Below are 27150 nucleotides of genomic sequence, written 5' to 3' on the forward strand. Positions count from 1 at the left end.
ACATTCTCAGTAGGAGGGACTTCCCAAGGTCAGAGTAAACAAACAGAAGGATGTGGGCTTTCGGTTTGAATCCGTTTATTCAATCCATCACAGTCCCGACACCGCGATGGACTACGAGGGCGAGCAAACAGCACCGCGCGTTTCACAGACTCTGAAAAATATTAAAAACACAGCGCAAGATTCCCACTGACACAAAAGGGAAAACAAACAGGATGAGGCCCCTCGGCGTGTTGTGAGGAACACAAGTAGGCTTAAAAAAAACATCAAGCTGACGTGGTTCATCGGCATGCTGCACCAGATAATCAGTTTACGATCACGAGATAAAGAAAAAGCGGTAAATCCTCATCCCAGCAATGTTGACGACGCTGCTTAAAATAGTCCAATTTTGACTTTGTCCTCTTTACAGCCGGTCAGGATGCCATTGTCCAGCAGCTTCATGAAGTCCAGTTTGACCTGAAAGAAACCGGCAAATAAAAAGTTAGACCTATACACACGTTTCACATGAAATACTCTCAAATGCGATTTTTTTTTTTTTTTTTTTTTACACTGGTATTTCATGAGTTAAAAAAATACTTTCAATTTCAGCGGAAGGAAAAAAACAAAACAGCCAGTACATTGTCAGACATGTCAAGGTTTCCTCACACACGTGCTGACGCGTCTATTTATTGTTCTGTCAGAGCGAGAACCCCAAAAATAATCAGCTTACAATCAAATCAAATCAAGAAAAGAGGCAAATCCTCCCTGTGCAGAAGCAGGATTTGGAGAAAGTTTGGTCATTTTTGCTTCTAGAAATACAAACAATAAAAAATTTTTTTTACCAAAAACAAAAAAAAAATCATTTTCTGTTAATCACTTGATGAATTGACCTCAGATAAACTTTTCTTCTTCAGAAAACGATTGCAAAAAAACAAATTTTGTACACAAGTCAAGTAAATGAACAATATTTAAAACCTATTTTTGGCCTTGGAGTGACTTTAAATTCTCCCCACAGATCAAATATATGTATATATAGATATATACTGTACTGTATATACTGCATATACTGTATATACTGTGCATTTTATATTTATATTTTTTACTGCTATTTTATTGCTTTTCTGTTATTCTATTATTATCTTATTGCTTCTGTATGCTGCTGTAGCGAAAAAATTTCCACTCGGGGATTAATAAAGTAACTACCTAACCTAACCTAACCTAAATACTTAGTTAAAACAAAGCTCACTGTCTGTTCAGCCCAGCAGGGGGCAGTAGCTCACCTCAGGAATGTCCACCATCCGTCTGAGCTTCTGGTCCCTCCAGTTCCAGTCCAGAACCAGGTATCTCAATCCCTCCAAGTTCAAACCCTCTGGGGGAACAAAGCCAGAGTGAGAAGACTTCAAAAGCTTTGAAATTAAGCAGCTTCACGCACACACACACACACACGCACACACACACGCGCGCACACACACGCACACGCACACCTTTCTCAACGAGAGCACTGATCCTCCCTGGTGTTCCCACTCCAACGTGGGTGACGCCTTTCTGCAGCAGCTTCACCTGCTCCTCCACCTGCGCAGGACGAGAGACAAACGGCCGTCGCGCTCCAACTCATCACGGCCTCGCAACCCGCACGATGCCGTCACGACGACCTACCGCCATTTCTCTTACCTTGATGTGTTTTGCAAAAAGCTTCATGACTTTCGCTTCGCCCTTGAAAGTCGTCAGCTGCCTGGGAGCGACACGAAACAAATAAGGGCTCACGTCATTTGCGATTTAAAAGTCGTAACGTGGGGAGAGCCGACGAACACGGCGGCTACGTCACTCACTTGATGAGCTCGATGGTTCGGAGCGCCGAGCTGCAGACGATGAGCAGAGCCACGCAGCTCTTCTCCTTGTGCTGCTTTTGAATCTTTGCCCATTTGGGGCAAACTAAGACGAACAAGGAGGAAAAACAACAAGAAATTCAAGTGAAAAGTGTGTGTGTGTGTGTGTGTGTGTGTGTATGTGTGCGTTTGTAGAAGTGAACATCAGAAGGAAAGTTTCCTCGCAGCACTCACCCTGTTTCAGATAAGACGAGAGGCTGTGAGTCAGGTCGTTGCTAGATAGGAAACAGGAGTCTGGAAGATGCCGGAGGACACGCAGTGACCTCGGTGAGTCGACAGATCAGCAGATATTGACTGAACTCGCGAGTTTAAAAAGGGGGATTCGCCCCGAACTCACTCTGCAATTTGAGCTCCTCCTGCTCGATAACGGAGCGTTTGTCTGAGAAGTACAGCGTCACCAGATCCTGCAGGTCAGCCGGGCAGCCGGGTTTGGGCTCAGAGGTGGCCAAGACATCTGTAATTGTTTTCTTCTTCTGAAAACAAAATATATATATACACACAAGTCGTACTCACTGCCACCGCAGGAAGCTATGCAAGTCTGTGCAACGGCTGGCTGTTGTCCCTCTTTGTAACAGCAGGTGTCGCCACACTGACCTTTCTCCTCTTTTTGGGTTTAGCTGATTTTCCATCCTCAGCCTCTTTCTTTGGCGGTATTGTAGATTCTTTCTGTGAAAACATGTATAACACATTCAGGCCAAGTACTTGCATATGATATTAATAAACCAGTGTTTTGAATATGAAAACAATACATTAATATTTAATTATAACCAGAAAAAAACGGCTTATTTTATCATAAAAACAAAGTATTGTCGTATCCTCCATTCAGTTTGTCAACATGCTATAATAACCAAAAAAAAAATTCACAAACAATTCATGATTATTTACGCTATCAATTAATATGAATATTATTTTTGATTGATACAAATTTACTGAAAAAAAAAAGCCAAAACTTGCAGTCCAACCAACAGTCTATTTTTGAGATATCTTATTTACCAAAATAAAAGCAGCAAAAACACATTACAATGGAATCTGCTGCAACCAGAGATAATCTGACAATTAGTCAGTGATCAGTAATTATTGCAAATTAAGTTTCAGTTTATTCGATCATTTTCTTGACACGTGACATTGGTGCATTCAACACTGGTGGATTTCACACGGACACACGTTACAGGCAGATTCTGATGCGTTATTCTATTTATACTCAATCAACCAGCATCACTTTGTCTTCTGTAAAAAGGTGTAGCGGGGAGTGTTTCCGCAGAACAACCTGCTCATTGGATTTCTTCTTCTTGGCTTTAACGGTCGTCTCCGTTACCCTCTTCCTCTTCTCTGGTTTTGTCTTTGTTTTTCCTTTTGGCTGTTTCTCTTGTCGAGTCTCCTCCTCCACCTCGGATGCATCTGGAAAATAGAAAAGAAAAAAAAAAAAAGAAGGGAGAGTTTTCTCATTAATACCTGCAAAAGAGATAGCGGGTGCACCTCCCTGATTATATTAAGGTCAGGTGAGTGACAGGGGGGGCGGGGGGGGGGAGGGAGGGGCAGGAAAAGGAAAAAAAAAGAGTCGAGTGTCCATCGAGTATAATGAAGAAATTCAGAGTCCGAACGCATGAATCCAAATCTCGGTCCATGGGTTAACTTGTAACTGCCAGCAGCGCAACATAAAGTCAAGTATTGAGACGAGGCTTCGACCCCTGAACCAGAGATTTGGCAGCGGGCACCTTACGTCTCGGGGGGGGGGGGGGGGGGGGGTTTCATCGGGTTCGAGTGTTCTCCGGAGCACATTTCAGTCCGAAATACACAAACGTTACCTTGAGTAACAACAACGCAGCAGATCTGAAACCGAGCATGTGGTTATATTTAGCCTCCCTGTTGCTACCACTTCTCGGCGCATTCCTCTCATCTGATGCTGTGAGCTCATGCCCGGACCCGTTGGCATATCCGGCTGCTTTGGTCAAAAGCTTTCGAACCAGACGTTACCAGGCGTCAACGCAAGCGATAAATCTGCGGGTTTTTAACTGCGGAGTCCTTCCCGCACATGCGGCAACCGCTATTTTTATATTTTTGCGCTTCGTCCCGCGGGCCTTCGATATCAAAAGGACCGACGGTCTGATGTCACCTCTTTGGTTTTGAAATCGGTGGACAGAAGCCAAAGTTTGTACACGATGGTGTCCATTTAACATTTATGAGACTCCGGAGGAAAGTGCTTATGTTTGGCCGCGTGAGCTGCGGTTTCATCACGTTGCACTTATTGCCAAATCCCAATCAGCGGCATCAAAAACAGGCATTATATCATTAAACACTAACAGAAAACAACTGCCGTGATCTCACTGCAATCAAAGTCAGAATATTTTGTGCGTCAATTTAAAGTGTTTTTGATCAGCATTATTCTTCAGCGATAGCCAGTCAGCGTGTTGTCATTAAGTAATTACCTCTCCATATAGTGCAGTAGTTTAGCAGTAGTCTTTAGTGGTGGTGACACGCCGTCGCGCGCGCACAGAGGACTCGGAGGAAGCGACGCAGCGTGTCGTCCCGTTAAAACTTAAAACGCAGTTCCTCGTCTTCGCCGTCGCCGGGCGGCTTTCACGATGAAAAATTCACCGAAAACGGAACGCATTCGTCGCCCAGCTTAGCGATCGTAAAGCGTTGCGACCTGAAAGGATTGTGAGCCGTACGGGCGTCTTATGCCTAAACGTAACCGCGAGCAGCTTGCGTGCGTCTGCTGCCGGTGCCGGTGTGATGTGGATGAGGCACCGGAGCGTATCTCTGATCTGCCGCAGTGGGTTGCTGCTCCGGGACAAAGAGATCTCCCAGTCGACGCGCCGCACATGAACATCTGAAGAAACTTTTTTTGGGTTTTTTTCTGCCTCCAATTTCCCACCTCGTTGTGAATTCTGCAGCGGTTATCTCCGCACGCTTCCTCTCCTGTGTTTTTTTTTTTTACCTCTACAGCTCTTCTTCAGAGGCCGTTAGCAGTCAAGAAGTAAAAAAAAAGAAAGACTGCACAAAGTATAAGAAGTTGATCCGCTCTCGTTCTTCCCCAAGGGGGATTTTTTTTCTATCCATTTCCATAACCACACCCCATTTGTTTTTTTTTGTGTGTTTTTTTTTTAACATCTCATCCTTCACAAGACCTTCATCTTTGTAACGTCTGTCTGTCCAGGCATACACTCCCTCTGCTGTAAGACGACCCCCCGCTGTCGACGGGCCGAGGCAACCGTTCCTCTTTCCCCCCACCCCTCCTCTCCCTCGCCTCGGCTCTCATCCCGTCCTCGCGCTCAGTGGACGGTGGTGAGGAAAAATGCCAAAACGTCAAAGAGGAGAGGACGAGAGGGAAGTCAAGACTAATTACAGAGGTGAGGAGGACTTCGTGTGTCTTTGACGCGGGACGTAAACCAACCATAATCAATGCAAAGTACCGGCTCGGAGGTGAGTAGTGAGAGGTTCAGCTGTCCTAATGCAGGTAAGTGCTTCTATTCCCTGTCGGTAGTGGCCAATCAGGCTTCAGGCTAGTCTTTACTGATGAACAGCAAGGGTCTGAGACGTGCTTAGTACTAATCTATTTATCATTGGGATCCCTATAGGAAGCAGCTTGGAGAATTGAGAGGATAACGATGGTCCCCAATTAGTAAAGTAAGTGTCTCTTATTGGTACACGATGGCTTTATTTACAGGACTTAAAATCAGCCAGATAATTGGTTTATCTTGTGAAAACAAATCCTGCCGTTATTTCTCCGTTTCGATTTGCAGCATCTACAGGCGCAATTTGAAGTGTTTCGAGTTGACGTCCCAAAAAAAAAAAAAAAAAAAAAAAAAAAAAAAAAAAAGCAATCACCTGCTAGTGCTGTTGCGTGTTCATTGAGCCGTGAAGTAGTCTATAATAAGGTGGCGGCTCACAAGTTAACCAAACCCTGAGATGAGCCAAAAGGTGCTGACAGGGCACTCTTTAAACACGGTTCTCGGGTCACCGACGACAAAAGACAAACCGAACACACCGGTCAAAGACTTACTCACGAGAGGTAGATTTGGCATTTTCTAAATTGGTTTTTATCTAGATTGGGCTATCAGGATAATACATCAGTGAGTCCATGCACTTAGTACAGTGGAAACACATTCTTAATGGATTCGTGTCAGCAATTCAGAATCACAGAGGCTGGAAGGTGTCAGAGGTGAAGTCCCTGCAGCACAATACTGCTTGGACCCCTGAAACCCCCGGTGAAGGGATGACGACCCAAAATGACAACGAAACCTTTAATACTGTATATTTTGAGGATGATCAACGGACACTGAGAGAGAGAGAGAGAGAGAGAGAGAGAGAGAGAGGTTTAGATTATTTAAATTCAACAGTTTAATGTGGTTGTTGTTTTTTTTTTTTTTTTTTTAATTGTATAAAAATAAAAAAGGTAAATTATAGGCATTTTAAGCAAAAAATACTTCCCGGAAATTGGCCCTGAAGACTCGATTATTAACCTGTTTGCATCTAATCTCACAGCTCCACACACCTTTACCTGCAAAGCTCTGGAGCCTGCTAGCAACGTATTCTTCCCCTCGTGTTGTTTAATGGCGGCTGGCAGACAGCTTCTAGTTGCATTACTTCCACCCTTTTTGATGGGAGTGACGACATTACAACCAGTCGCCGGTGAAAACGGGGGAAATCAGGAACAACGATAGTCACACATACTACCATTTTTTTTTTTTGCGGGACAATAATTTAAAGAGACTAATGTGCTAAGCTATACAGCAGGCACTATTATAAAAGGACAGAGATGGTGAGAGCAGCACAAAGGTGGGTCAATATCTAAAGGCTGCTTGCTGACAGTATTGTCAATAACACTAAGTGGTTCCATCATGCGCATTGGAAAATGCATCTGACGTTGCTATTTCTACTGTTTAATAACACCTCAGCCAACCTCAAGGTAATATTGGCTTTTCTCACAAAGTCTCTGTGCTCGATCATATCGGACAATCCAGGTATTTTTTTTTTTACGTTTCACCAATATTGGATTTTAACAGTTTAGCGTGTACGCTCAAAGTTTCCTTTATGAAATACTTAATTTAGTGATTAATGGTAGAGGGTTAAAAATTCACTGTGGTTTCTTCCGTCTTTGAAAATGCTGTCCAAACACAGAATTCATTAATGAGAGAATCGCAGAGGGACCCGATTCATCTGAAGTGATTCTGTCTTGCGCACGCAGTCCGTCTTAATCAAATCAGAGTTTGATGCTCGAGTGCGTGATGAGAGGGAGTTCTCACTGATTGATCGCAAACAAACTGCACATCTAATCACGAGCAAAACTGAGCTGAGGTTATGAGACGTTAAGGGATTCGTAAATGTGGCTGTTGATGACCGCTGGAGTAAAACAGAGCGGCGTGCCTGATACAAGATGGGCGAGGGGAGGAAAACGTAGCAACGTTGGGGACACAGGCCTCCGTTTATTATGAAGGCTCTTTACACTGCGCCACTTTTCCCTTTCTTGATCTGTACACTGATGACGTTGGCTCTAATGAGCAATCAAAAGTCCATCTCTGACCTTATAACGTATTCTTTACAGTCATTTCTCTTCTTGACATACTGATCCTAAAAAAGGGTCAACCGGGACCGCCCAGCTTTTTCTTCTTCTTTTTTTTTTTTTTCTGATTCTTTTTTTCACGGTGTGATAGAATCGTATCACATCATAATTTGTTTGAACACTTCACATTGCAGTGAAGTATTGAAGTCGTCGGGTCAGAGGGCAAAAAAAGCAATCCACCTTCCATTATATTGCATTCACAGATTGATGCTACATACTACAAATTAGAAAAGAAAATATAAAAGTCCTCACACTCCACTCATCTAAATTACGACAGTAAACGGCAATGTAATATGAAATAATATAAAATAATATTTCTATCAGGGACTCTAGTGATTCTTAAACCCAGGACGTACACAAAAGAACCAACTCATGAATATATTAGTCCAGAATGAAAATACAGCGAATTAATAGAGGCTGTAGCGAAGATGGCAGGCTGCTTCAATGCATGCAGATAAATAGAATATAAGAATATTCATTTCCAAATATAAACGGTAAGGAAACCAAACTTATTCCAGAGCATTGCCTGAAGAGAGCAGTTGTTGGACCTACGACAAGGTCAATATCTCCGGTGTCTCCCTGCCACAGTGGCTCCAGATGGAGGAGTCACGAGGAGGAAAAGTGTATGCTTTCAGACTCATTCGGGTCAATGAGGTTACAGCTCAGATAACCACAGATCAATGAAAGTCGTTGGCTCTGGAGAGGAATCGCATGCAGGGAAATGGGGCTGCCCGCTAATGTTTACTGGGCGATCAATAGAAGTGACTGGTTTTAATGGACGGTCAATGGCGCCGACTGGATGTAATGAGGATCAATCGATTGGTTCTAGGAAACGGCTGATTGTTTCAGTTCCAGACAAATGGCACTCAGATTTGGTTGTTAGTATTTAAGGGTGATGTGCTCATTTGAGCAAACTGGCACTGTGCCTACGCAACTCCATCAAACTGTGTCACCGTGACCTAAGGAAAGCCCGATGAGGTTTCCATTAGTCCAAGCAAAGATAATACTTCGGCTCATGCGGAGGGATTAGACGAACCGATTACAGTTCTCATCCTGCAACCCAAACATGAGACGGTACATACTGACATGGTCTCTCTCCCCTCCCCCACCCCCGCACTGCTTCCATAAAAAACAAATACTCTCCACAAAATCATTCAATGTAGCGCATGCTTAAACAATCAATAACTCATCTCGAGACATATAGTATTGATGGCTGTTGGGGTTGGTGGGGGGAGCGGGTGGAGCAGATATTGGCTTTGGAGGCCTGCAGCTTCCTCTGAAGCTAGAGCTAATGCTCTTGTTCGATCAATGGCGACTTAAGGCTGCATGCTCAACATTAACAAGCAGGCTACAGTGGAACGACTGAAAACAAGTATGTTCAGTCCATTCACATCTGGTTGCCCTATTAGTTGTTGTGCTTATATTGGATATAAAGATAAGATTTAAAAAAAAAAAAAAAAAAAAAAAATTCGATGGAGGAGTCCCTGTACAAGCTCAGTAAACAACAGACAGCTGGGAGCTGTTGTTTTGCATTATTTGTTCTTAAATGTGCCTGTAAGTACATTTAAATTTCTGTCAGTAAGGCTCACAGTCTTGACAAGTTAAAATGCAGAGGTTAAAAAAATAAATTAAAAAAAGCATCAGCAGGAGGAGTATTGAGCACACAGTGAGGTCAACCTTTTTCCATTCTGACTGAAATCAATCAGATTAACGATTTGGGATTGTTCACAGAAGAAAAATGGGGGAGGTGGATATGTATCGGCTGCAGTATTTGCCATTATTGTGTTGCTCTAAATCAAGCAACAGCTTGATTATAACGCACAGTAAGAGATTGTATCAAAAAACAACTCAGCTGTGCTCATGTGGTCATCTTTTTTAGGAAGAGGAAGAGAAACCAACGTCCACTCAACAGTTACTTAAAGATCGAGGGCGTGCGCAGAAAGAGTGCAGCCATGAAATCATCAAGTCTAGACCACAAAATGAAGTTTGAAACAATACACGCCAAAAACTTACGTTTTATCCCGGACAAGATCAACTACACGCCGCGTCAGCTACTTATTGCCTTCCCAAAGAATGGGTGTTTATCAGCATGCATGCAGGCAGCTCCAGCTGACCTTTAGCTCTCCTACATCAAACCAGGCTGGATGTTCAGAGACCTTGGATGTGGGTGTGGTGAGCACGAGCACGACCTGCATGTTTCAGCTGATTCTCATCTTAATTACAGCATAGGCAAGAGTCTGATTTATTAATGTATCTATGATCTGACCTCTAATGCCTGCGGTCTCGGGAGTAAAACTGCCTTGTCTCAGTGACAGCCTTCATTTTCTGCACTGCTGATTGATTGAGTGATCTGTGTAGTTTAATCCCCAAAGTTATACGAGTACATCCAGCCTCCACGTGTTTGAGTGAAGCCAATCCTGACTGGCAGAGTGTGATAGGAGCTCCTGAGGATGTCACACAGGAGGTGCTAATCAGAGATACAAGGCTTTGGAAGAATTGGGTTTCTTCCAAAGCCTTTAAGCTTTTACAAGAACCTGTGTACTGTGGATAGCCTAATTGGCCAAAATAATTCAGGCGGCAAAACTACTCCTTAAAGTCCCTCCGCTCACATCTGTACTGCGCAGAATGGTGAATGTTCAGAGCTCGTTTTCAAATGTATCTACTGTCGGCGCTCACCTAAAATCTGAGTTGAAGACGTGAACCTGCGAGCAAGATTTATGACATCACAACTGGTTTGGAAGCCTGTTCTGATCCAACACAGCCGAATGAAGCCGGCACAATCTCTGAACGGACTTTTAGTGAAGTAAGAGACATTAATTTAGCATCTGCCAGTTTAACCCATGGAAAGATATTTAAATATTCATCCATTCTGTTTTTTTTTTTTTTTTTTTTTTTAGTAAGAGAAGAAGAGTTGATGTCATTTTAAGAATTTCTAACCAGGGAGTGGATCCGTCTCCCTCCTCCTTTTCTTTGTAATCTTTGCATCTAATCCTCAACACTGATGCAACACACATGGACTCCACCATCTGATACAGCATCGGAGCGAGGGTAGGGGTTAAACTTGCATGTCGGACCACAGAACACCAGTGCGCACAAGTCGGAGGTAAACGCTGCAATTTCACAGTCATTATCCGGTGAGCAATCCTCTGCCAAAGAGCCCCGTTGAACAAACTGCTCGAGGACACAACTGACATCATAACAAAACAATTTTGACTATACTTCATGATATCGCTGACCGCCAAATGGTTGTTGTTTTGCTTTCCACAGTTATGGTTACCGTTTGATTTATAAACCTTTTACTATAATGTAGGAAAGACCACCTAGAAGAAACAAGTCCCACAAAATAAATAACCCGATACCACGATGTGGAAAGGAGGCTAAACCAAATAACACTATTTAAAGAGGGTGAGCATAAAATCTAAACTCACAGCACAGCATTACCTCATGCTGTTACAAGTGTTCAGTTCGCTCTCATTGTTTTATTTTAGTTGAACCGGCACTAAGTGAGACTTGTGAAAACATAAAATTACCTGATGTAAATAAAGAGTCATCAATATGGTATGTGGCAACAAATGTCATGTAAAATGTATATAAAATAACCATTTTCTTCTCCAATACAATCGCTACAGTCTTTCAGGAGTGTACCACCTCAAACAAAGCACACGGAGTCATTAGGGAGGGTGATTATAACACCTGCAGTGAAGGCGGTTGTCTGTTTGTATGCTAAATCCATTAAAAATATTGCAGCTCATAATCATAAAGCACAACAGCGGCATTGCTGGTGACAAAATAAATTTACAGACTCTTCCACTTCTCCCGCTCTCTCTAGCTGGCTTGCAAACTGTATAATTTCTCTGTTATATCAATCTTACCAACCGAGCCTGCAGTTCTGTGCTCCGGCCAAAACATACATCAGCCATACACAATGCGAATTACAGAGTGCTGTGCCGACTTGACCCTGGAAACTGGAGGCCATGAGGCCTCCGGGGCACAGACTGATCCAGCCTCCCATGACAGGTGGATATAAAGTGGATATGAGCTGCCTGTTAGGAATGAATAGCTGGAGCAGGGGGCTTGAAATTAAATTACCTGGAAGCCATGTGCCAGGTTGTATTGCATCAAAAAAAAAAAAAAAAAAAAAACTCCACCGTTGGCCACTATTACAAAAGAGACGTCTGTGAAGAGTCAGGGCTCCTTACATATACAGAGCAGAGGACACACAGCTGAACCAACACATCATATCTTACTTGAGCTGGCAATGACAATGCTTGTTATCCCTGTAAGTGTGAGGCTTGGGGAAAATGTGTGGAATAACTTTTTTTTAATTAATAAAACATTAATTTCATCAAGTAGGTAGTGTGATATTTATTATCCAACACCCACAACGAGACAGTACAAGAAGTTGCATAAAGTGAGACCTTTATGTAAATTTATTTTTGCAATATATTTTTGTTTGTGCTGTTATCCAATAAATTCCAAACAATTCCTGTTTGCAGCCAAAATTAGTGCTTATAAACCACTGACTATAAAAGTGGACAGAGCTTGTGGGTCTGAAAAATGAGGCCAATGGAGAAGTGCCATAAACTGCAATACCACAGAGGGCCGCTAGGGGGATTAGGTCACAGCATCACTTTGGCATATAAGCTAATGCAATTGGTAGGTGCACTGTAGATAAAACCTTTCCAACAATAACACAACGCAATATTGTGCATGTAAATCTGTCAGTGTTGAAACAAAAATGTCATATGTAATTTAATGTTAGGTCTTGTGACTTACAAGAACGGGACTTGGGTGTTTATTCAGACATGAGATGTTAAATTGCTGCTCAATTAATGGAGAGAAGTTTATGTCTGAGGAGCTCAAGAGACTAAAACCTAAAAAGAGATAAGGCGACTCAGTGCTTTATTAGAAGCTGCACATAACGGTGACAGACCTCTACTTAGTTTGGAGCCTGATTACACAGCTCGTTAGGCAATATCAAAGAACAGGTGTGACCATACATTGTTCACCTCACCTACGTGTGTGTGTGTGTGTGTGTGTGTGTGTGTGTGTGTGTGTGTGTGTGTGTGTGTGTGTGTGTGTGTGTGTGTGTGTGTGTGTGTGTGTGTGTGTGTGTGTGTGTGTGTGTGTGTGTGTGTGAGAGAGAGAGAGAGAGAGAGAGAGAGTGGTGTGAAAGATTATTTCCAGGAAATAGGAATGGTTTGTTCTGAGTGCAGCCGGTGCCCTTTAGAAGAGTGAGGGGCAGACAGGATGGATGCAGGCGTGCTGCCCTGGGTGCTGTTCAGATAAATAAACAGCGGCGGCCAGCTACATGTGATGCTGCCAACCCACCTGCCAGAGGACAGTCCTCAGTGGGGGCAGCCCTGGCAACCATTATCAAGGCTGACTCTGGCTCTGAGCCAGAACTGAAGTTTCGAGGTATTTTCACATGCCTGGCATCGTGTGGAAGCGTGCTGAGGCATCAGTAAGCATGTGCTTGTCTAGACACTGTGGGTGTACTAAACAAAGAACACAGGCTGACTTGTGTCATCTGTGTGTGTGTGTGTAAGAGAGAGACAGACGTGTGAGGTGCTCAGATCCCATCACCATTAGTCAATTGAGTGCCAAGGGCAGGAGAACAGAGGCACATGTCACGGCTTGACAGCACACATTAAAAGCACTGATGGGCAGAAGAAAAAAAACTTCTATCTTAACACCCATCATGTCCAAGGAAAACAGACCCCAGGCCACCACAGAAAATATGTGCCACAGCTCAACCACTCGCATCAAACCTCCTGCCAGCCTTCGTCTCGATCCGATACGTGTCCTGACTTTAACCTATTCAAGTCGACTGATAGCGGTTCTCTTTAGTCCACAAACTCAACCAGCGACCCTCTTCAAATCTGTACCTTTGGATAAACAATACTTAATCAATACAAGATTTGATCATTTTGTGCAGCTGTACGCTGTGGCAGTCAGTTTTGTAAATATCCTCCATGAGTAAGTCTCTTTAGCAGTTGAACTGAGGGAATACACAGCGAGCCAAGACAGCTTAATCTGTCTTCCTGATTGATACTGAGAGTATCAGGAGGAAGGGAAGGAGTTTGAGAACATCACTCTTTCTTTCCACACAAAGGCCAGGAGAAAAATTACTTCTATGTGGACACCATCCTTTAAGTAAGCCTGTACTCTCACAAGGATTTAGTATCTGAACGATGTTACTGGCAACAGTCTGAAGCAGCTGAAGGGCTTTCTGTTTGGTTCGCTTTTTCTTGCAAAATGTTCGTGTCCCTTATGTACAAGTGTTCACCATGTTTAGACAGACTCCGGGTTGCTCTCAGGCTTTGATGACAACAAGCAGATGCTGTGTGTCTGTGTGCTTTTGTAAGAGAAAGAACTGCTGAGAGGAGGGAGCCTCACTGATTTTATGTTCAGTAACAGATCTGCTAAAACCAACGAAAGATCTGAGGAGGTTTTACACACCATCCCTCAGACCGACTGAAAAAATACCTCTGGACACTTACACATTTCTACCGACTGCTTTTTCTCAAAACAAAAAAGGCCTTTAGGTACTCATCTAAAGAAACCTGACCAACAACCAGGGAATTAGAGGCGTTCTTGGCCACTGAGAGAGCCTGGACTAGAAAAGCAGAGCTGAAGAGTAGAGCGATGACATCATCTTTCACTAATACGAACCTGCTTGCTTTCTGACTCGGAGATGAGAACACCAACTAGAGTTGACGACCAAACTATGTTTAGCTGATGGGGTTTTCTTCATTAACACACACACACACGCACGCACGCACGCACGCACACACGCACACACACACACACACACACACACACACACACACACACACACACACACACACACACACACACACACACACACACACACACACACACACACACACACACACACACACACACACACACGGTCAGAAATCAATGTCCTACTTTATGGGAACCTTTGTTCCATTTTGTCTGCGAAAGTAACCGATTTCTGTTAATGTGCTAAGAGTAAGACTATAGGATGACATAAGCCACGCACAATGTAATGCCAGGCGCAGGCCTATCCGTTTCAGTAACACTAACTGTTATGACAAGAGGCCCTCTGACATTGGATTAGCCCATAAAGGCTTATATAATCGGCATCCCTTATGAAAGCCACACAATAACCACTTGTACTGTAGAGACACAATGAGTGACCTTGTTCAACCTGGCACACAGGTCTCTTTGGCCACAATGTTCAGCTGCCACCTCCAATCATTTCTCATTTTCCACTTCCTCCTAGGTCGACTCCATGCACCCTCTCGATAAAAGGAGAAAAGTCGTTTCTTGGACGTAAGATGATATAAAGAAATACAACTCGGAGCTTCTCATCCGCCCTGTCCAGCCCCACAAAACCACCACCCAGAAGACAGAAGAACAATATGCAAGGCAAGAGAGAGAGGTGGAAGGGCAGACCCACCAGAGAGGCCCTGTCCTGCGATGACTTGTTGTTTCTACTCAGTATTCTGGAGGGTGAACTACAGGTACGATAACCTGCTCACTCTTGCGTACACATTCTTTTCGTAGCTCATGCGAAAGTCAGAAGTCACTTAAATTGCCACTGCAATGTTTGTCGCACCAGGCCAGAGATGAGGTAATTGCTGTTCTGAAATCAGAGAAGACAAATTCAGGTCTACTGAAGGCCCACTATGGCTGTGGCGGACCGGAGATGGTGCTCCGTGCCCTGCAGAGAGACTCCCTGCGGGCCCAGCGGGACCACTTGCAGGATGTGTACAAAAAACCAACTGCTGAGGTACCGACAGCTGATAGTAAGAAACTAGACACCATATGGAGCGGATAATCAAATTTAATGAGATGAATGCATTACTGTCTGACAAAAGAGCATCTATTACTGCTGCATCGTTGCATTCATTTGTTATTTTGCACTACAGGTGTTACACGTGGCGGCTCTATCCTTCTGCAATGATCGCACATTTGTATACTGAGGGATTTCCATTTTAGGCTCAGTATGGTTTTATTTCTTCAGGACAACAGTTTTCCAGTATAACTTTTCATAAAAGGGCCGATTATGGCACCAGTAGTGTTTCGGTAAAACTTGACTGCTGCAGGTTGTATTTGAGTTGCAGAAGAAATCTTAAAAATGTTTGAATTACAAAAGCTCATCAGCTCTGGGCTGGACTGCTAGCTTGTTAACTTCAGATACTAAAATGGAGTTGAAGACAATGACTACGAAGTCAGTGGTCAGTTTACACACTAATAGTTTAAAATCACTACAACAAAGCAAATAAAAGTTAAATCGTCATCAGACGGCTTGGAGATTACATTTTGGCCATTTGCCTCTTTTACTCTCAACATCCACTGTTTACCTGCTCAAACGTGATTGGTCAATACAACTCGAACTATAAACAGAAACCAGAGTGCCTTTGGTATCAATTTCGTGTCTTTTTGCCTACAGATTATGCATTTAAATGCAAATATATGTTTGAAAGAGATTAAAGTACGCGGACATCTTCCCCCTCAGTGCCCTGTTTTGTTTTCCCTTTGTCCCTCAGTTCAGTCAGCTGTTGGTGGCCCAGAAACGTTCCTCCAAACACATGATGCAGCAGCTTCAGGAGGTGTCCCGCTCTCACAATGAGGCCCTCCGAAGGCTCGAGGAGCAAGAGAAGAGCCACATGGCTTTCAACCACAAGAGCAACTGCCTTGTGACTCTGCTGGAGCAGGACAGAGAGAGGTTTGTACACCAAAACCGTCAAACTCAAATAAATGCCCCAGAATTTTTTATTTTTTTTTATATATTTTACAGTTCCCACTAAATTAGTGGCCTGTATTGAAGCTAGGCTTGTAGAATCATCCATCTATGGCTTTTAGAATCTCTCCTGATGTAAAAGAGATGAGGATTTACAGCTCACGGACCAGAGGCTAAGGGATTAAGTATTTCAGCACACTGGAACAAGCCAGACCTGAGCTGTGTGATGCACACTTGTGCAGGCTTAGATTCTTTCAGTCTATGTTGGTCTGTAAAGCTCTTCATGGCTGAGTGAGAGAGTAAAGGCACTCTTGGCCGCTGCATCTTTGCTAGACAGTGTATGTGACCTCAAGACGATACCGAGAGTTACTCCACTCAGACACAGTCCATTACATCCTGGACTTGGTTAGACTTTGCGGCGAGCTTGGCTCTGTTCACTCTCCCTTGTAAACACATAAACATGCACTCCCATGCAATTACATGTACAGTCTAAATTGGCACTCTCCTGCCCAGTTCAACAATACCACACGGCGCAGAATGAAGCCTTCTTCTAAACTAAGTAAATGGGCTGAGGGTTTGCTGGTGGATAGAAAGATTCCCTTCTCAAACAGAGAGCACATTTAGATGTGGCCTACGGGTATAGCTATGTCTAACGTGAAGGTGGTCACTGGTTTGTCTATGCAATTTAAGGCCCATAACAAGGCTCTTTGGTTGAACTCCTTGGTTGTCTCGGCTCATGTACCACCGACGTCCACTCTGTAATCTGTGCAGAGACTGGACCCGCACTGCGCTTGCAACCTTGGAAGGAGACTAGTTGTCTGCATTTGCGTGCCAAACTGAAAGAAAAAAAAAAAAAAAAAAAAAAGCTTTACTGAACCACCACAAGCACACATGCAATTAAAGACCCAAAATAGTCATGCCACTAGAGTGATTAAGTTTACTAGAATTCAGTCTGTTCAAATACAATGTGGAAACCTTAAACATGCACACATAAAGGCTTTGTGGTCCATCTTGGCCTAATGATGATTAATACATGAGTAGACAGCATGTCTGTGGTGTGGTGGGAACCCTGTGTGGCTCATGCATTCCTCAGAGCTGGAAACAAAAAGTTCTTTCATCTCATTGCCTGCCCTCTTGAGGATTAAGTATTCCCTGAAAAGCCCTAATCTAAAACATCATAATTTCATTTATTACATAATCCGAAGCATCAGCTGACCATCAATTTAGACAGTTGAGGATATCAACAGGTGCTTTTTTTTTTCTTCTTCTTTCCTTTGGTGACTTTTTATCTGGAGCTGAAACCATTATTCCACTTGATTAGTTAAATTCAGAGACATTTAACCTCCATCAAGATTGAATGTTTCAGTAATCTGTCCCCAAAAAACCCCCCGATAAACATTACCTAGTAACACCCTCCTAATTTCAAGGGATTAACATCTCACTTTGGGCTTTAGAAAGTTTTTTTTATAGTTATTTGCACTACTTTTACTACTTTTTTACATATATTAATTATTCAGCAAAATACTCTGCAGAAAATTTGATTGAGAAAACCCTTGTTGCTGTCCTACTCTTCAACCCAATAAATTACATAATCCCCCTTGAATGTATTCATGTGTATGTTTGTTCAAAAGAACAGATGAGTTTATTTCCCCTTTCTTTGCATTCCCAACTGCACGCCAGCTTCTTTGAGTTTGGCTCGAGTAGGTTTGAGTCGAGTCAATGCTTGCATTTATCCACACGGGAAACAACATGAGGCGCAGAGCGATGCGCCGCTGCCTTTCATCTCTCTCTCCATCCCGTCTTTCTTGCTTCTTGCTTTGCCGTTGCCTAAATATTTAACTGAAAGAATTTCCACTCCCCCTCCAAATCCTCTTCAAATATCTTTCAATCTCCCTATCTGTTTCTTTTCAAAGTGTACGGTCTGAGCCAAAAGAGCCACTCAGCCTGGCTTAAAATCAGCATCCCTCTCTTTTTCATTTCCCTGAAAAAGAAGCTCCACCAGGTGCCATGTGGAGAGCAGATGACCTGCTTTAGCTCTGAATTATACAGTAAATTCCAGTCACGCAACGTAATCATTTTATGCTATAGTGTGATTCCCTTTGCGTGTCAAAGGATGATTACATCTACACACCACAATGCCAATGTGGCAATCTGGTTGTTCCAACCTCAACGATCACAACATGCTCAAAGCCTGTGTGTGTTTCCTATGATCTGTCACTGGGCTGAGAGCATCCCAGCATTAACCACACACACACACACACACATGTTCAACACACAAAAGACGTCCACATTCTCATCTGTCCACTTGAGTTCGGAATCACAAACTCTTCATAGTTTTTACCCAACAGCCTGAAAGCACTTTTAAATCCATCATGTTTTCACTTCCCATCTGATGTGGCCTTCTCATCAATACATCATCTGTAAGTGCTCCAGATGCGGGAAAGCACATGATATAAAACTCTACGACGCTGCACACAGCTCTGCTTTGGGATAAATACAACAGTCAGCTATTACACTTAACATTGACAATGCTAACATTGACAATGCTAACATTGTGCTGCTCCAAAGTAAGCATATGTTTTTCATGTTCCTCAGTCATAAACCAAAGTATTGGACAAATTTGACCTGATTATGATCCGGCAGGTAATCCAGGTTATTACATTTCCACCCTGAGGGAAACATGACTTTCAATCCACCAGCATCAGTAGAACTCATCCTCTGCTCTTCAGTAGTGGTTGAAACTGTCGACTAAAATATCAACCTTCTGGTGGTGCAGGAGGAAAAGTCAGGAGATCACAAAAGCTTTTATCTTCTGAGGTAAATGAACTTCTGCACAAAAGTTAATATTAATATAAGAAAAGTCTTAAATCAAAGTGGTGAACCGACCAACAGACAGACACAGTGGCATTGCCATTACTAGAGACACAATGCTAGCATGGCTGACAAACAATCATTCTATTTAAAAAAACACAAACACTTGATCGGTTAAACACGATGGAGGACAAGTTCTCTAAGACTCCGATAATAAAAAAAATTAAAAAAAAGATAAAGTAAACTTGGCTTTGCTTTAGCGGAAACCCACAGCTGTTCTGTCCATCCCTCACATTCATACGAATCCCTCTTCTGCCTTCTTCAGCCAATAATGTGTCCGGAGAAGATGTTCATAAATTACCATAGAAGCCTGGCAGTGCATCAGTTCGGAGCAGAACCGCTGCTCTGATCACAAGCTGTTGGTCCCATTAATTATCAATACCGAGTGTATGAGGTCAGTTTAGTCGTACGTTCAATTTTATTAAACATGCTGATAAATGAAGAGAGAAAAGCCAGAACAGAGTATCTGAGCAGCTGCTTCTCGGTTTCCATCGTCCATTTGCCATTTCTATGACCCTATACAGCAACGCTTAGAACACTACCAAAAAAAAAAAAAAAAAAATCAATCAGGATTTTAAATTATACCTCTGGATGAAAATAGGAGCTCTCAGAAAACAGAAGAGAGCGTGCTTGACTCACAAAAGGGGCATATTAAATACCGGCAGTGTTTGAGTGGAGTTTGTTTTTAGAAATAACTTTTGAGGAGTCAGATCTTGCTTGTAATTGAGGACAAGTGATGCCGATGCCAGGCCCTCCCCCTGAAGGAAACAAAACCTCATGAACTCTGGTTTGGGAGCGGAGAGCTATTGCAAGGAATGAGGAGGATTTCTCCCTCACATTCCACAACAAACTAAATATCTCAAAATAACTGTTTCCTTTCTAAAGAATCTTAAGGATCAAGGCAAAAAACAAAAAAAACAACAACAAAAAAGTTGATTTATTAGAGATACACTCCTCTGATCTGCTAACAACTACGGTATACTGTAGCTAATAAACAATTTCCACGTGTTGTTGTATTTTGTATGCTATCCATAGAGAGTGACTGTTGGTCCGCTGTGGCAGGAAGTTTTAAACAGGCTTTAAACAACCGCTCTTTATCTTCAACACGAGCAAAATAGTTAACGAGTAGTTTAAAGTCAACAGTTGTATTTTAGAAATGTGGTTCACCAATGAGATTTCGCTGAAATAAATCCCAAACACGAGCAACGTGACTGTGCCTGGTCTTGGTTCACTTCTTTATTCATTTGAACAGAGTAAAGATTTTTTTTAAACGTGTTCCAGTATTTTAAGAGAGCACAGGGACGTTTCTGATGGCTGACATATTCTGAGCAGCCAAAAGGATTTTTTTAATGCCAATAATAATCAATCACAAAAGGCTGAATCCTGTGATCGAGTTTGGGACATCCCTAGTGTTGTGCAAGAGTCACGTGGGAGCGAGGTGTGAATTTTTTTTAATTTTATTTAACTTGGATCGGAGCTAAATTTCTGCCTTTTGAGTTTCAAACTCAACTCAAATTCCCAAAGAGAAAGAATAAAAAAGGAAAACGGTGTTCCCAAGAAGCAGGCAAAGTAAACTCCTGTGGCAATTTTTATCTTAAGTTTGAATTAAATTGTTGTTTATATTGCATTGTTCCCCATTACTGGGGCTCATGAATAATGACCACTGCACACCACTAAATCACCAAATGAAGCTTAGCTTCTTCACCCAGAACTGGAGATGGTTTTACACTGGAGTTTAATCTTAGTTTCCAGTTTATTGGGTACACCTCAGCAAAATGAATAAAACTTAATACGACAGACCTGCTTTAATCCTGCACTCATAAAGGCTGCAATTTATTTCAATGAGGGGAGACTAAACCGATCTCCACCACCAAAACAGTTTCAACAAAACATTTTAATGATCCTCAACAATAGCCATACCCATTATACCAAGTAATCACCGATCCAAATCCAAATCCATTAGAGATGAAATGTTAATCTGTTAGTGTTTGAAACAGGCCGACCGAGTTGTCCTGAATCAATTAAGGGATTAAAGCTGATGCCAACCAGGCACATAATACAGCCCTTACATCACTAACTTATGTAACGGGCATAATTAGTAACTGTATACCAGGGCAGCAGTTTCTCTGTTAGAAGGAAATTACATGTTAAACTATAGCTGATCTGGGCTAAAGACCTAAATGCAGCTGCTATGAAATGTTTGCTGTTAGAGAGAAGCTTAATATGGAAATGACAGAAACTTTCCAGCGCTGTATAAACATTGTTTGTACATTTGCTCTGCATATGTAAACCGTGAGTGTGATTCCTTGTTGCTGTCACGCACGCATCTGAATGATTTTAGTGGACGAGTGTCATCATTGTTAGTTTTTCCTGCCGCACACATTTGGCCCTGCTGTGGAAGCTTTTGTTGCCTTTGATGAATGTGAAAAATGGGCACGGATATTCATGCCTAGGGTGAAAAGGCTGGTGAGTTTACTGTAAATGTATACCAAGTGAAATTTAAGTGCAACTTTTTGCTGGTTTTGTAAATTCTTGTGTGATGGCAACATGACACCAGGGGAATAGTTCTCTTTTATTTGGGGCCTGCGTGGGTTTGCTTGACGGAAAGAAACACTACCAGAAGTTTATTTCCCAGTGAAAGCTAGAGCTGGGAGCTACAGTGCAAATAAGTGCTCCCAGAGGGGAACATGACCAGACCTATGTTTATGTTTTTCTCCTGCAGCACTTTCAGTACTATTAACTAAATGACAGACAAAGAAAGAGATATAGACAGAGTGTGAGGAATAGAGGGAGCGAGTAAAGGGACATATGGATGTAATTGAGGGCCGATGAACTGATGATGTCATCTCCCAGTCAGGTTATCAGGCCTCAGGCAAAGCAGCTACAACTCACAAAACATGTCTCTCTTCTTAAAACATATGAACACACACACACACACACACACACACACACACACACACACACACACACACACACACACACACACACACACACACACACACACACACACACACACACACACACACACACACACACACACACACACACAGCATATGATGCAGTTTGCGTGTTTCTAGAAGAGCTACGGTTCCTCAGACATGCCAAGTCAGGTTTGGAACTTGGTTAACATGTTTGCTCAAACTAATCCTCTAAACTGAGAGTTATCAAGTTTCAATTGCAAAAGAAGATTTCGTCTTCTCGCGAACACACACACACACACACACACACACACACACACACACACACACACACACACACACACACACACACACACACACACACACACACACACACACACACACACACACACACACACACACACACACACACTCTGTCCTTCCCATTAGCCCTTTTGGCATGGCTACACAATGACCTCATCTGCAATGGGCTGAACTCCAGAAAAAACACATACATGCACACACAGAGCGGTAGAGCCTGTACAGTCCCATATAAGGACTTGCTGATGATGTAATGGGCGCCACTGACTGCGAGTGAGACTCGGTGTGCAGAGCACTTCTCATAATGTTTGGTTTTCCGGATGGAATGTCCACATCACTGGGATCTCCGGGAAAGGGAGAGGTGAAAGAATAGACATCATTTATTCTCTGAGGATTTTAAAAAAGGACAGATGAACCCCACAGGTAGGAACAAAAACTGTTTAACAGCGAAAGGATGTAAACGTGCAATTAGAAACAATTGTTACTTAAAAACTTGTTTTATGACTATAAGATGAGCTAATTCTGCAAATGTTGGGTAAAGAGCAGTTCAAGAGGTATCGAAGTTGTGGATTTAAAGATAACAAAATCAGGTTTCACTCTGAAACCCATCGAATTTAAATTTGAAGTTACTATTTTATGCAACGCTTTTCTTTTGCAAGGAATTGCAATCTTACCGAGTAAAACCTTCCAAGAACTCATGTTGAGGTTAAGCTGCAGTCTACCACCTCCCTATTAGTCACAAACAGCCATTCATTTCAGAAGGAACATTAAAATGTCACTAATTTAACCCACCCACGCAATCATTAAAGCTGTAAGTAACACAAGTCTTAAAAGCAAAAGTACATATGATGTCAATGTTGTACTTTTCACGGGAAAAAAAAAAACCAAATGCGATGTACGGTCTCAAAATTGACATGTAATATTAGCCGTCCGGCAGATCTTGATGACATATGAATAGCCACCTTCTGCAAGCTTTCTGTCAAGTGTTGAGAAAAAAAATAAATAAAAAAAACAACTATTTCCCACATGGGCACAATGGAAAACCTGCATCTAAAGTACAAAATGTGGAACACATTAAGTAGACTCTAAAAATATAGAGAAGTAGAGCTAAATGTGAGCACACTTCATACCACCAGTATACAACAGTAGTCGCAAATAGTCCAAACTCAGGGAATTTAAATAGCAAAAAAATGCACTGGGGAGAAATCATGTCTGAAAAGTGCATCACATGCAATAAGACGTGACCCAGAATGTACAGTATCAATTAAATGTGTTTGTACATTGCTGGTATGCGTGTGGGGGAATGTGAGGAGTGACAGCAGTTGGTTAAAGTAGCCAGTCTGTAATTACTTAAAGAACAGGGGGGAATTCCTGCCTCTCCTAGCTGGAAACGGGGTGTCATCCGAGGTGCACAGAAGGAGGGTGATTGGCTGTGGTGTTGGGGGTACTCAAGGGTAGAGGAACTTCTTAATTAACAAACACTCCCTGCCGCGCGAGCATCTGCCGCGCCAGTCTAAACATCATTGCACGCTGCCTTAGAGAGAAATGAAAAACTACACAGAAATATACAGACATGTCTACATGTTTTACATGAGACATCTACAAGAGGGAAAACAAAGTTTGCGTGGCTTCTGTAGTAGTTTTAGGAGGCAAAAAGATGTTACTCAGATTCTTCTAAAAAACAACAACAACAAATACACAATTTAGGTTGTAAATGTTAAGTAAACATACGAAAACACATGTTGGTTACACAATCAAATCTGGCCACAGTGTTCTGTTTGACGTAACCGTTATTTCATTTCCTCCACAGACTCAAGCTACTGATCACAAAGGAGAGAGAATACCAGGAAATAAAGGACAGGAAGAATGAAAGAGAAGTATTAACTCTAACAGAAGAGCTGACCGAGCTGAAGGCTTTTGCACTGCTAGTTGTGAGGGAGCAACAGTGTCTGAGCCAGCTGCTGGAGGAACAGAGGCGCCGGATCAAAGAACTGACTGCCATCACTGATCATATCAAGCAGCAGGTCAGTGCTGATAAACCCGGTGCAAAGTTGGAAGAGGAGCTCAAATCCCTGCATCTCGGGGTGGAGCATCACAATCGAGTTACCATCCTCCAGAACACCATGACAGCCCCGAGCCTGTTGTCAGAGGTGGAGGTGCTGAGGAGAAGGGTGGAGGAAATGGAGGGGAAGGATGAGGAGCTGATACGCATGGCAGATCAGTGTCGAGACCTGGACCGCAGACTGGCGAAGGAGAGCAGCCACTGCCGTAGCCTGAAGGTTGAGGTTGAGAAGCTCAACAGCAGAATCAGTGAATTGGATAGGATGGAAGGGGCTTTAGGCAAAAGCAAACAGGACAGCAATATTCTGAGGAGCAGCCTGGAGCGGGAGCGAGAGGTGAGCAAGATGCTGTCTGGCGAGCTCGATAATCTGAGACTCAGGGTGAGAGAGCTAGAGGCTGTTGAAAGTCGACTGGAAAAGAGTGAAATGGTCTTTAGACAGGACCTGGGCAAGCTCAGGTCACTGACTGTAGCTTTGGTGGAGGACAGAAAGAGCATGGCCGAAAGGCTCCGAGAGGCTGAGGAAAAACTTAATAGGAAGGACGGCAAAAGAAATGAGCAAGGTAATTTGGCAACAATGACAGAGAGACTGAGAGAGGACTTGCAGGAGGCACTGAGGTCAAAGGCAGATTTTGAGGAAAAGATCAAGGGAATAGTAAAGGAAAAGGATGAGCTCCAAGACAGACTCAGAACAGAGGAGGAGTGGAACAGAGAGCTACAGACTAAAATGGCCGCGATGAAGAAAAGGTTACAAGTCTTGGAAAACAGGAAAGAAAAAGAGGAGAAGTACACATACAACTCTATTCCAAACAACACTACCCGTCACTGCCAAACAGAGGACAACAAAGTTAAAGAACTGACCCAGGAGCTAGAGGAGCTGCAAAAGAGACTCAAGGACAAGGTGTCGTTGGAGGGAGAACTGATGAAATTTGGGGAGGACTTTGAGGCCCTGGAGAGGAGGTTTAGGGATGAACAGAGGAGATCCCGAGCTCTAACAGAGGAGTTAGAGATGGCAAAGAGGGAGCTTTCCAAGTATGAGCATGCAGAGAAGCAGGAGGTCAACCAGGAGCACCTCCTCCTTTGTCGTCTTCAGAAGGAGCAGGTTAAATCCAGACTCTTAACTCGAGAAGTGGATGCCCTGAAGGAAAAACTCCAGAAGCTGATGGGGACGGAGGAGTCCATTTGCAGGGTGCAGACGGATCAATCCACACTGCAGAGAAAACTCACCCAGCAAGAAGCCAAGAACCAGGAGCTGGCCAGAGAGATGAAGGAACTGACTAGTGAGCTGAACAGCTATCGACAAATTAAGAATCTGACGCCTGGTGCCGACAACCACTTTTCCGACCATCGTCAGACCACTAAGGAGGTGCAAACTGAACCCGCAGAGAACCTGCTTCCCGACTACAGCGGGCACGGCGAGAAATCAGATGAAGACAACGGTGACAAGGACCCAAACCACAACACCGAGATCATAAAGAGACGAAGCTCTCTCGTCAACAGTCTTAACAGCTTGAACAGTGCAAACAACAACATAGGCCAGTACAGTGGCCATTCAGGAATAGATATGCACCAAACCGTTAATGGAGACGTTATGATGTTAACACACACACCAGGGCAGCCCTTGCACATCAAAGTAACGCCACATCATATCCTCAACACGGCCACACTGGAGATCAGCAGCCCCACCGGGGACACAGCCACGTCCTACACCAGCACAGCTGTCATCCCGACAAGCGGAGCCTCACCCAAGCAGAGAATCACCATCATCCAGAACTCAGGTCCACCTACAGTTAATACCAGATCTCCGTCTTTAAGCCCCGACCGCACCATCTCCCCACTAAACGGAGCACCCGTCCCTCAGGTGCTGAGTCCCAATTCATCGCGCTCTGTCACGCCCGACCACAACAACTCCCCCATTCAGATCGTAACGGTCAGGACCTGCTCTCCAGAGCCGACGGAGGTTACGAATCAGGCCGTCTTCTGCAAGACTCCAGAGCGGCAGAACAGCTGGCAGCATCACAAGTCCAGCAGCACCGACACAAGTCCCAGTATCATCGCAACGGAAGACAGCAAGATCCACATCCACCTGGGGAGCCCATACATTCAATCCCTGAGTGGTACAACCCACAGCATCCCACAACCTGTTGGGCCGTACTATCTTCGACATGAGCAAAGGACTCAGATTGTGGCCAACGGTTGTCACGTAAAAGGCGTTGGAAAGATTACAAGTAGCATCACTATATCCCCTGCTAACTCTCCAGCATCCCACTCCTCTAATATTACAGTAAGTGGCCTTTGCGATTAAATGAGAAAAAAATAACCACAGTCTCATTCTAAGACCAGACATCTAAAACAATACACTTCCTCTAATGAGAACACAGAGTCTGGCGTATTCAGGAACAATCATTAAAAAAAAAATGCTCTGAAGTGTCCAAGAAGAGCCTTTGGAAAGCCTACTTGATCTAGTTAGTGTCTAGACTTAGTGACTTTAACAACCTTTTGTCTGTACGACGTGTGCCTGGAACTAAGTGAGACATCATTGGAACCAAATGTATTATAAACCATTCATAATTTTATGTTATGTTTTATGTTTATGTTTTATGTAATTTTCTGTTCATTAAAAGTGTTTTTGTTGTTTTTCATTTCTTCATCTTCAATTCTTTTGACAGGGGGTTGGGTTGCAAGATAGTTAGTGTCAAAAAAAAGAGACAGAGGCCAGGTTTGATGTTTGTTTGCTGAATTATGGAAAATGCCTTACTTATTAGCTGATTCAAAGGCTGGAAAACATATTTTTATTGACATAACACAACCTAGTGGAGGGCGGTGGGGGGGTCTTCAGT

At 43.1% G+C, this 27150-nt stretch overlaps 2 protein-coding genes across 2 annotated transcripts in view; one reads left to right on the forward strand and one right to left on the reverse strand.

The window, feature by feature from the left end:
* Positions 1-53: 53 nt before the first annotated feature.
* cmss1 (cms1 ribosomal small subunit homolog) overlaps positions 54-27150 on the reverse strand; it is a 31135-nt gene continuing 4038 nt past the window's right edge. The window contains exons 2-10 of the mRNA XM_069707057.1: positions 3130-3260; positions 2457-2528; positions 2200-2335; positions 2037-2096; positions 1806-1908; positions 1648-1708; positions 1461-1548; positions 1257-1345; positions 54-453 (exon numbers count right to left, since the gene is read on the reverse strand). Of these exons, the coding sequence (XP_069563158.1) occupies positions 370-453; positions 1257-1345; positions 1461-1548; positions 1648-1708; positions 1806-1908; positions 2037-2096; positions 2200-2335; positions 2457-2528; positions 3130-3260 (824 nt within the window). The 3' untranslated portion in view covers positions 54-369. The remainder of the gene's footprint in view (positions 454-1256; positions 1346-1460; positions 1549-1647; positions 1709-1805; positions 1909-2036; positions 2097-2199; positions 2336-2456; positions 2529-3129; positions 3261-27150) is intronic.
* On the forward strand, positions 4942-26948 carry LOC138625836 (filamin A-interacting protein 1-like). The gene is made up of 6 exons (XM_069707051.1): positions 4942-5285; positions 5441-5489; positions 14699-14939; positions 15038-15208; positions 15969-16147; positions 24062-26948. Exons 3-6 carry the CDS (start codon positions 14838-14840, stop codon positions 26613-26615), a joined length of 3006 nt encoding a protein of 1001 aa, XP_069563152.1. The 5' UTR covers positions 4942-5285; positions 5441-5489; positions 14699-14837; the 3' UTR covers positions 26616-26948.

The sequence above is a fragment of the Brachyistius frenatus genome, unplaced genomic scaffold (assembly GCF_029030835.1).
Source record: "Brachyistius frenatus isolate BFR_SWC_R1_liver_20210118 unplaced genomic scaffold, ASM2903083v1 Contig_66, whole genome shotgun sequence".
Lineage (NCBI taxonomy): Eukaryota > Metazoa > Chordata > Actinopteri > Embiotocidae > Brachyistius > Brachyistius frenatus.

Coding starts and splice junctions, on each gene's coding strand:
- LOC138625836 (XM_069707051.1), top strand. CDS start 14,838: ATGCAAGGCAAGAGAGAGAGGTGGAAGGGCAGACCCACCAGAGAGGCC. Junction 14,940..15,037: donor TTCTGGAGGGTGAACTACAG/GTACGATAACCT, acceptor TTGTCGCACCAG/GCCAGAGATGAGGTAATTGC. Junction 16,148..24,061: donor CTGGAGCAGGACAGAGAGAG/GTTTGTACACCA, acceptor TTTCCTCCACAG/ACTCAAGCTACTGATCACAA.